This window comes from Microcaecilia unicolor, chromosome 1 (genome assembly GCF_901765095.1).
Source record: "Microcaecilia unicolor chromosome 1, aMicUni1.1, whole genome shotgun sequence".
NCBI lineage: Eukaryota > Metazoa > Chordata > Amphibia > Gymnophiona > Siphonopidae > Microcaecilia > Microcaecilia unicolor.
The window spans coordinates 761,027,948-761,038,829 of NC_044031.1; the positions used below are offsets into that span (position 1 = coordinate 761,027,948).

Here is a 10,882-nt window from a genome sequence, read left to right on the forward strand (position 1 = left end):
ACCACAATTCTCATGTACAGCCACAAAACACCCTAATTAATGTTTAATGTGGGATAAAATGCCGTAAATAAATATAAACTTTTATCGTTGAGTACCTGATTCTCAAAGTGGACATATTCCAAACATTATAATGAAAATAAAATGATTTTTTCTACCTTTGTTGTCTGGTGACTGCTTTTCTGATCATGCTGGCCCAGTATCCGATTCTGCTGCTATCTGTCCTCTTAACTCCGTTTCCAGGGCTTCCTTTCCATTTATTTCTTTACTTTCCACCTTTCTTCTTCATTTCTTGTCCTACATCCGTAAGTAAAAGCTGGGTCCTCCGCAGACTTGACTGTCCAGTGGATCCAGCTTCTGTCTATTTTCTCCATCCATGTGCAGTTTTTCTTCTCTTTTCCTTTCCCCTCATCTCATCTCCTTCCTCTCTCTTCCCTCCCCTCTATGTCCAGCAATTTTTCCTCTCTCCCTGGGCCCAGTCCTTCCATCCATGCTCCTCTCTCCCCTGCCCCCTCCAGTCATCCATATCCAGCAATTCCCCTCTCTCCCTGAGCCCTGCCCTCCATCCATGTCCCTCTCTCCCCTGCCCCAACTGCCCGACCTGTTCTCTCTCCCAAGAAAGATCCCTTTCCTTTTTTTTGTTCTTTTAGATTTACCTCCAGTAGTCCGGCAGCGCAGCGACACCGTCAGTGAAAGCGCTCCCAGTGAAAGCGCTTCTCTTCGCTCAGTGACCCGCCTTCTTCTGACGTCATGACGTCAGAAGAAGGCGGGTCACTGAGCGAAGAGAAGCGCTTTCACTGGGAGCGCTTTCACTGACGGTGTTGCTGCGCTGCCAGACTGGAGGTAAATTTAAAAGAACAAAAAAAGGAAAGGGATCTTTCTTTGGAGAGAGAACAGGTCGGGCAGTTGGGACGAGCGGCGAGCCCCGGGCGGGCGGAACTGAATCGTGTGGGCGTCGTTGTGTGAAACCGGTGACGTCGGGATCCGATCCTGCGGCTGGGGAGGCTTAGCCTCCCCAAGCCTCTGATACCGGGCGCCTATGCTGATATGGGGGCCCTTGGCAACATTTTCTTTGGTTGTGGAGGAGTGGCCTAGTGGTTAGGGTGGTAGACTTTGATCCCGGGGAACTGAGTTTCAAATTCCACTGTAGCTCCTTGTGACTCTGGGCAAGTCACTTAACCCTCCATTGCCCCAGGTACAAATAAGTACCTGTATATACTATGTAAACCACCTCAAATGTAGGTTGCAAAAACCACAGAAAGGCGGCATGTCAAGTCCCAGTTCCCTATTTAAGATTCTAGATGGAATTTTGCTACTATTTGAGATTCTACTTGCTATTATTGGAGATTCTACGTGGAATGTTGCTACTATTTGAGATTCTACATGGAATGTTGCTAGTGGAGGAGTAGCCTAGTGGTTAGTACAGTGGACTTTGATCCTGGGGAACTGAATTCAATTCCCACTGCAGCTCCTTGTGACTCTGGGCAAGTCACTTAACCCTCCATTGCCCCAGGTACCAAAACTTAGTACCTGCATATAATGTGTACAGCACTGCGTACATCTGGTAGCGCTATAGAAATGAGTAGTGGTTGTCCAGCATTTAAACTTAGCCACTGCCGTGAGAGCTAAGATTACTTTAAGAAGGACTACAGTCATTTCTGGCTGAAACTTCTTCAAGTTTCAGGATTACTCTTCAAATCTGGCCTGTATAGGAGGATGGCAAGAAGGAAGCCACTACTAAAGAGCTTTAAGACCTATGATAGGCCGCATGGCACTTTCAAAGAATCTCATAGGTTTTCTGTTTTGTGTTCTGATGAGACCAAATGGAAGTTTTTGATCTCTGTGCTAAGCAATATATAAGGTGCAAAATAAACCCAGAAGATCATCCTTCTAACACCGTCCCTACGCTAAAGCATGTTGACGGGATACTTTGTAGCAGTGGGGATGGGGAGGCTTGGGAAGATTGAGGTATAGATGGATGATGCAAAGTACTGGCAGATCCTGGAAAAACCCTGTTCCAGGTTGCCATAGACCTGGGATTGGGAGAAGATTCTGAGCACAAAGTTAAAGGGTCTGTGTGGACTGGCTCAGCAAGGAGAAAGTGAATGTCCAGGTGAGGCCCAGTCAAGCACGGACCTGAATCCAACAGAAAGTCTGTGGCAAGACTTGAAGACTGCAGTCCACAGACGATCCCCAGCCAACCTGAGAGAGCTTGAGCTATTCTGCCAAGGAGAATGGACAAAAACTGAACCATCCTGATCTGCAGAGTTGGTAGACAGTTGTCCCAGACGATTCATAGCTGTTATTGATGCAAAAGAGGCTTCCACCAAGGACTGAGGCAAGGGGTTGAAGACTAATGCAATTGAGACTTTTTCGATTCTGGGGGTTATTTCTATAATTATTCTTTTGCGTTCAAAGCATGTTGTGCGTTCAGGGAAATAATCTACTGTAATGCATTCTGAATTTTATTTTTCAGACGGCTGAAAGTAAAAAAATGTGCAAGGGTGTAAAGACTTGTTCAAGGTGGTGCTATAGTTTTTATAAAAACCTGTTAAAAAAATTCACCAGTCCTGATGGTCAGGAGCAGCATTTTAAGGTGTAGTGGATTCGCTGGGGCTGGTGGGTCTGTGTATGCTTATAAAGGACACAAACAAAACAGATTATTTTTAGAAAGGTGGTATGTACCCTAGTGTTTCTTAGTGTCCTTTGAATTTCTTCTGTACCCCGAGGGTGGCCGGAAAGTTCTGTATAAATCTAAAGAGTAATAATGCTTGTGAGGGTTATTCATGCTGTCTGTCTTTTGTCAGGTTTGTGGCAGTCTGCAGCCGATACCGCCCATGACCTACTTGCCCGCTTAGCCATCGTACATATGGTCCATGAAGCCAGGTAAAGATGATCTGAGCCACACACTTGTTCTCACCCTTTTCTTTGGGCTGAATTTTTGCTTTGAACTCACCACAGGCGCTACAGGTGCAGAGTTACCACCCTTCCCTGAGCTTTCATGATCTGTGGTGTGGGTGGGGTGAGTACAGAATCATGTTACCCCATCTTGTCTTAATGCTCATTATTGTAACTATGGAAGGGTTGGGATATAAGATTCCCTAAGTTATTTTAAAAACAGCAAGGTGAGGGTTATAATGCTAGTAGCAGCTTTTGCTCCTCACCTCCTTCCACCCCCTTGCCAATACGATGTCAGCATAATGCTAATGATACACCTAATAAGCAGCATTAGAACATTACTTGTGCCTTAACACTTGGCGCTGCTGTTCTCTTTCCTTGTAGAGGGTTAGACATTCAACCCCAGACTCGGAATCGATTTGCTACACAGGGAGATGAGGCTTCCATCAAACTTATAGAAATTATCTACACAGATGAAATAACTCATGTGGCCGCTGGCCTGAAGTGGTTCACATATATCTGCAGCAAGGAGAATCGGGTACAGAATTTTTATTCCGTAATATGAAACTCCCCGATCCCTTATTTGTCCTGTTCGTGCGTAAGTTCTGTCTCCTGTGTTTCTTTGTACCAGGGGCGTAGCCAGACTTCGGCGGGAGGGGGATCCAGAGGCCGAGGTGAGGGGGCACATTTTAGCCTCCCCCCCCCCCCCGGCACCACCGACCCCCCCCCCCACCACCATTGCCAACCCCCCCCCCAGCCGCTGCCACCAACAACAACAACTTTGATCCCCCCCCCCCCCCCGACGACGACCCTCTCGACCCTGCCGTCAACCCGCCGTCGCCGTCTGCTACCTTTGCTGGCAAGGGACCCCAACCCCCGCCAGCCGAGGTCCTCTTCTTCCTTTGTTCTGTTTCTGAGTCTGACGTCCTGCACGTTGTACAGAAACAGAACGAAGGAAGAAGAGGACCTCGGCTGGCGGGGGTTGGGGTCCCTTGCCAGCAAAGGTAGCAGACGGCGATGGCGTGTTGACGGTGGGTTGTCGGCGGGAGGGGAGATCGAGAGGGTCATCGGCAGGGGGGTTCAGGGCCAAATCTACGGGGGCCCAGGCCCCCTTGGCCCCACGTAGCTACGCCCCTGCTTTGTACAGCACTGTGTATGTCTAGTAGTGGTACAGAAAGTATCTTTTTTTAATAGATCCTTCTAAGATGGCTCACCCAGGCCCCTCCAGTATCCTTTCCAGTCCCAGGGACAGAGGGAAGTTTCCTTTAAAACTTGCTATCATATCGCATAGTCAGCCAGGGTCCAGGAAATCCCAGCAGCTGTCTTCCCTCCCTGAGCTCAAGGGTAGCATCTCTGCAGTGTGTCCCAACCATACCACTCCCATTAGATAAGAGACTCAAACATGGGGTGCTGAGACAGTGCCAGCCCAAAACAGCAGCGCTCGGTAAAGAAATCTCAGATTCCAGATAATGCGTATTGTATATTTCTTTGTGTCTAGACGCTTTGTACAAAAACAAAGCTTGTGTGTGTGCATGACAGCTCTCGGACAGTCAGCATTTACTTGAGCAAATACATAGGAGTTGATCTAAGGTCAAGGTAACATTTTTACTAGGATACGGGCATTATTAGATCATCCTGTCTGCCTGTGCCCTACCTGTCCATCATCCGATTTCAGAGATATTCTCTCAGTTTCAGAGAATAGAGCACCAGGGCTCACAGTTTTCATGTGTTCTCAACACCTGGATTCCTCAAATTCCTGGTTGTTTATTCATTTACATGACAGTAAATTTACAGATGTAAGTTCAGGGAGGTCGAAGCACTTTGGAGCATTTGGAAAGTTGCCTTGCCTTTACAGAATCATAACCATATGCAAATGTCTGTGTTGGGTTCTGTTTTGTTCACTTGTCTCTTGTATGCGTAAGCTAAGCAGTAATTCTCCATCCCTGTGATTAGGATCCTGTGTCTACGTTCCATGAGCTTGTGCCCATGTACTTCAAGGGCTATCTGAAGCCTCCTTTCAATGCTGCTGGCAGACAAAGTGCAGGGATGACAGAGGAGGTAGGTGGCTTTGCTTTCAGCGTCACTGATTTATTTACTGGACTTTTGCTTCTGCTTTCATATAGCACACAATGGTGTCCTTTTGTGATGAGTTCTGGAATTCAGATTTACAAGAAGACCGAACTTTATACAATCCTATTCCAGAAATACACAGCAGTGCCATCCACCCCAGAAGTGGCTACATGTCTGTCTGAATTACTGCACTGTGAAGTACTTTGGTATCCTGTACGGATAAGACACTCTACAAGTCCCAAATGATTGGCAGAGAAGCATGAGGTCCCTTAGCGTCTCTAGCTTACATTAGGCTTTTCAGCTGAAACGGCTACGGCTTTTCAGCTGCAGAAAAGATAGCTGAGGGGAGAAATGATAGAGGTCTATAAAATAATTCCTAAGCTCAGTTATGTCACCGCTCCACAATATGAAAATGTCATCAATATATCTGCGCCATACAAATATATTCTAGAAATAAGCAGTGGATTTTCCCAAGTCCATTTTAATAATGGCTTATGAACTTTTCTTTTAGGAAGCTAGCCAAACATTTTTTTACACCCCGCTAAGCTAACTGCTTTTACTACATTCTCTGGCAACAAATTCCAGAGTTTACTGGGCTTGATGAACCTTCGGGTCTTATGTTCTTTTTTCTGTGAATTCTGTTTGCACAAACAGAAGAGAGGCGAATGCAAGTACCAGTTGTGAGGTTCATACTGAATTGCTGTACACCAAATTTCATACAAAATAACACCCAGTGGCGTAGCAAGGGCGGGGCGGTGGGGGCGGTCCGCCCCGGGTGTCAACGGGTGGGGGGTGCTCCGTCCACACACCCCCTGGCGTGGACCCCACCCCCCCCTCCCGGTGCAGCGCCTCTCACTCCCCCCCCCATCCGACAGTCCCCACCTGCCTATCAGTTGAGCTCCGTGCACCCGGCACCTCGAATCTGCAGCACTGCTGACTGTACAAGAAGAAAACCATCTCGTCGTTGGCCCTTCACTCACTGAGTCCCGCCCTCGAGGAAATAGGAAGTTACATCAGAGGGCGGGACTCAGTGAGTGAAGGGCCAACGACGAGATGGTTTTTTTCTTGTACAGTCAGCAGCGCTGCAGATTCGAGGTGCCGGGTGCACGGAGCTCAGCTGATAGGCAGGTGGGGACTGTCGGGGGGGGGGGGAGTGAGAGGTGCTACGCCGGGGGGGGGGGCCATGCCACGCCGGGGGGGGGGGGGGGGCGCCGTGTTGCACTGCACCTGGGGGGGGGGGGGTGCGCGCAGTGGCGATCCGCCCCGGGTGTCAGCCAAGCACAGAACATCACTGATAAAACCTTACAAGAATTGCAGCTAGATGTAAAATTCATGCAGATGTAATATTTCTAAGTACCAGTGTCTTCCTTCACAGCAAATTTTAAAGCACTATGGTAACTATTCTATGTAGTAACACACAGATGTTGGTTTTCTGCCTATTTGCAAAGAAATAAAGGTTTCAAAACAGTTATATAAGGCCATATCTTTTAATTGGACTACCTTGATACATTTCTTGACTAGCTTTTGAGATTGTCTGAACATAAGTGAATCACAGATCAGTGTTGGTGTGAAGAGGGAAAGTTTACTATCTCTCTATATAAAACGCACCTCCAACGTTCGAATGAAGCCTCTGTTAGCCAAAAGTGAAGGGGGTGAGATCGCATTGTGTGTGCCCCGCCCACGCGTCAAACGTGATGACGTCGAGGGCGGAGCAATGACACTCATCCAATCGCAACGCTCGACAGCGAAGCGTCAGGGAAGGAGGCGGCGCTCTCAACGTCTAGCCTTCCCTTCGCTGTGTTCCGCCTTCTTCTGACGTCAAGGATGACGTCAAAAGAAGGCGGAACACAGCGAAGGGAAACCTAGACGTCGGGAGCACCGCCTCCTTCCCTGACGCTTCGCTGCCGGAACCACGGAGGTACATTTAAAAACAAGAAAAAAAAATAACAACCATGTTGGGGGGAGCGAAGAGGGTGGCCACAAAAGAAAAACAATGGGAGCGGGAGGGCAGGGGAGAAACGACACCATGGATGCGAAGGGGGGGGAGGGGGGGAAGAAGAGGGCGGCCCAGGCTGGGACATGGGAGAGAGAGGAGCATGGATGCAAGGGGGGGTCATGGAAGGGAGACAGGGGACTTGCTGGAAAAGGATGAATGGAGGCGGCAGGGGACAGAGGAGCATGGATGGGCATGGATTGGGAGGGCAGGACTCAGGGAGAGAGGGAAATTGCTGGATAGGGATGAATAGAGGGGACAGATGGGCATGGATGGATATGGATTGCAGGGCAGGCCTCAGGGAGACAGGGCAATTGCTGGATAGGGAAAAATGGAGGGGCCAGGTGACAGATGAGCATGGATGGGCATGGATTGGAAGGGCAGGACTCAGGGAGACGGGAATTGCTGAATAGGGATGAATGGAGGGGACAGATGGCCATGGATGGATATGGATTGCAGGGCAGGCCTCAGGCAGAGAGGGGAAATGCTGGATAGGGAAAAATGGAGGGGCCAGGTGACAGATGAGCATGGATGGGCATGGATTGGAAGGGCAGGACTCAGGGAGAGGGGAATTGCTGGATAGGGATGAATGGAGGGCACAGATGGGCATGGATGCATATGGATTGCAGGGCAGGCCTCAGGGAGAGAGGGGAATTGCTGGATAGGGATGAATGGAGGGGCCAGGTGAAAGAGGAGCATGGATTGGAAGGGCAGGACTCAGGGAGAGGGGAATTGCTGGAAAGGGATGAATGGAGGGGACAGATGGCCATGGATGGATATGGATTGCAGGGCAGGCCTCAGGCAGAGAGGGGAAATGCTGGATAGGGAAAAATGGAGGGGCCAGGTGACAAAGGAGCATGGATTGGAAGGGCAGGACTCATGGAGAGGGGAATTGCTGGATAGGGATGAATGGAGGGGACAGATGGCCATGGATGCATATGGATTGCAGGGCAGGCCTCAGGGAGACAGCGGAATTGCTGGATAGGGATGAATGGAGGGGCCAGGTGACAGAGGAGCATGGATTGGACTCACACTTTCACTCTGACTCTCAAACACTCACTCTCACATACACTCTCCCAAACACACACACTCCGAGGAAAACCTTGCTAGCGCCCGTTTCATTTGTCTCAGAAACGGGCCTTTTTTACTAGTATATAATAACAGGACAAGAAGGTATCTGGTTGTAAAGCATGAACTCTCTCCTCAAGGTGCCCCTCCCCCAACTCCCCCTTCATTATCTCCTCAGACCCTTGCTGAATTCTTTCACAACAAGGTTCAAAAGATAAACCTTGCTTTCTCTACCTCACCACCTCTCCCTCCACTAGTCCGTTCTCCTCTCTCTCCTTCCCCTCATTCCCTTTCCTCCTTTCCTGAAGTTACTATTGAGGAAACTACACTTCTCCTTTCTTCCTCAAAATGTACCACCTGTTCCTCTGATCCCATTCCCACCCACCTTCTTAATGCCATCTCTCCTACTCTTATTCCTTTTATCTGTCACATTCTCAACCTCTCACTTTCCACTGCGACTGTCCCTGCTGCCTTTAAACATGCTGTGGTCACACCTCTCCTTAAGAAGCCTTCACTTGACCCTACTTGTCCCTCTAATTACCGACCCATCTCCCTCCTTCCTTTTCTCTCCAAATTACTTGAGCGTGCTGTTCACCGCCGCTGCCTTGATTTTCTCTCCTCACATGCTATTCTTGACCCACTACAATCTGGTTTTCGCCCTCTCCACTCAACCGAAACTGCGCTTACTAAAGTCTCCAATGACCTATTACTGGCTAAATCCAGAGGTCAATATTCCATCCTCATTCTTCTTGATCTTTCCGCTGCTTTTGACACTGTCGATCGATCACAGCATACTTCTCGATACCCTGTCCTCACTTGGATTCCAGGGCTCTGTCCTTTCCTGGTTCTCTTCCTACCTCTCCCTCCGCACCTTTAGTGTTCACTCTGGTGGATTCTCTTCTACTTCTATCCCTCTGCCTGTCGGCATACCTCAGGGTTCTGTTCTTGGTCCCTTCCTCTTTTCTATCTACACTTCTTCCCTTGGTTCATTAATCTCATCCCATGGCTTTTCCTACCATCTCTATGCTGATGACTCCCAAATCTACCTTTCTACCCCTGATATCTCACCTTGCATCCAAACCAAAGTTTCAGCGTGCTTGTCTGACATTGCTGTCTGGATGTCTCAACGCCACCTGAAATTAAATATGACCAAAACCGAGCTTCTCATTTTCCCCCCCAAACCCACCTCCCCGCTCCCCCCGTTTTCTATTTCTGTTGATGGCTCTTTCATTCTCCCTGTCTCCTCAGCTCGAAACCTTGGGGTCATCTTTGACTCTTCTCTCTCCTTCTCTGCTCATATCCAGCAGACCGCCAAGACCTGTCGTTTCTTTCTTTACAACATCCGTAAAATCCGCCCCTTTCTTTCCGAGCACTCTACCAAAACCCTCATCCACACCCTTGTCACCTCTCGTTTAGACTACTGCAATCTGCTTCTTGCTGGCCTCACACTTAGTCACCTCTCCCCTCTCCAGTCGGTTCAAAACTCTGCTGCCTGTCTCATCTTCTGCCAGGGTCGCTTTACTCATACTACCCCTCTCCTCAAGACCCTTCACTGGCTCCCTATCCGTTTTCGCAACCTGTTCAAACTTCTTCTACTAACCTATAAATGTACTCACTCTGCTGCTCCCCAGTATCTCTCCACACTCGTCCTTCCCTACACCCCTTCCCGTGCACTCCGCTCCATGGATAAATCCTTCTTATCTGTTCCCTTCTCCACTACTGCCAACTCCAGACTTCGCGCCTTCTGTCTCGCTGCACCCTACGCCTGGAATAAACTTCCTGAGCCCCTACGTCTTGCCCCATCCTTGGCCACCTTTAAATCTAGACTGAAAGCCCACCTCTTTAACATTGCTTTTGACTCGTAACCACTTGTAACCACTCGCCTCCACCTACCCTCCTCTCTTCCTTCCCGTTCACATTAATTGATTTGATTTGCTTACTTTATTTATTTTTTGTCTATTAGATTGTAAGCTCTTTGAGCAGGGACTGTCTTTCTTCTATGTTTGTGCAGCGCTGCGTATGCCTTGTAGCGCTATAGAAATGCTAAATAGTAGTAGTAGTAGATTTTCTCCAATAGATTTTAGCATTTCTTGATTGGAATGAGTGAAATAATAAGTAGTAAAGCATTGCCTGACTGTCTGGCTTATAATCAAACTGTTACTGCCGTTCCAGTGGTACCTTCCTTTGGTGAAGCCTGCTCACAAAGAAGCCTGACACTGTTGAACGAGGATTTGATGACTGAAGAGGAGCTCAGCTTTATAAAACCCGTTTTAGGACCAGATGGCTGAGGGGTGGTGGGCGTGGACATTCAGCTGTAAACTGCAGGAATGGATGGCTGACAGAAACAGAGCCTTTCAGAGCAGGTTCTCACAATATACCCTGCTGTCGAGGTGAAAATATTGGAACGTGCAGGCTGGTTTATGCTTGCAGGAATTCTGACTCAGACAAGCATAAGATTGTAAATTTATTTATTTATCTGTTTACTTATTAGAATTGGTATTTTGCAAATCTAACACACCATCATTTGATATTTATTTATTTATTTTCAGTGCTTGATATATCGTAAGTGATCCCGAAGCAACTATGTGGTTTACAATCTCTACTGCTGGGACTTTGCACTGTCCCTAATAGGCTCAAAGTTGTATATTGTACTTGGGGCAATGGAGGGCTAAGTGACTTGCCCAGAGTCACACAGAGCTGCAGAGGGAATTGAACCTAGTTCCCCCGAACCTCAACCCACTGCAGTAGCAGGAATTGAACCCAGGTCCACAGTCTGCTGCACTAACCCTTAGACCACTCTTATGCATCTTTAGCTTCATCTTTTGCTAAAGTGTATTGATTTAATATTTTGGAGAA

The 10,882-nt window shown here is 48.3% G+C and overlaps 1 protein-coding gene across 1 annotated transcript in view; it reads left to right on the top strand.

Moving 5' to 3' along the window:
- The window catches only part of LOC115462752 (uncharacterized protein HI_0077-like), a 28,896-nt gene extending 18,222 nt beyond the window's left edge, over window positions 1–10,674 (top strand). The window contains exons 5-8 of the mRNA XM_030192736.1: window positions 2,805–2,883; window positions 3,280–3,433; window positions 4,849–4,953; window positions 10,199–10,674. Of these exons, the coding sequence (XP_030048596.1) occupies window positions 2,805–2,883; window positions 3,280–3,433; window positions 4,849–4,953; window positions 10,199–10,240 (380 nt within the window). The 3' untranslated portion in view covers window positions 10,241–10,674. The remainder of the gene's footprint in view (window positions 1–2,804; window positions 2,884–3,279; window positions 3,434–4,848; window positions 4,954–10,198) is intronic.
- Window positions 10,675–10,882: the final 208 nt, after the last annotated feature.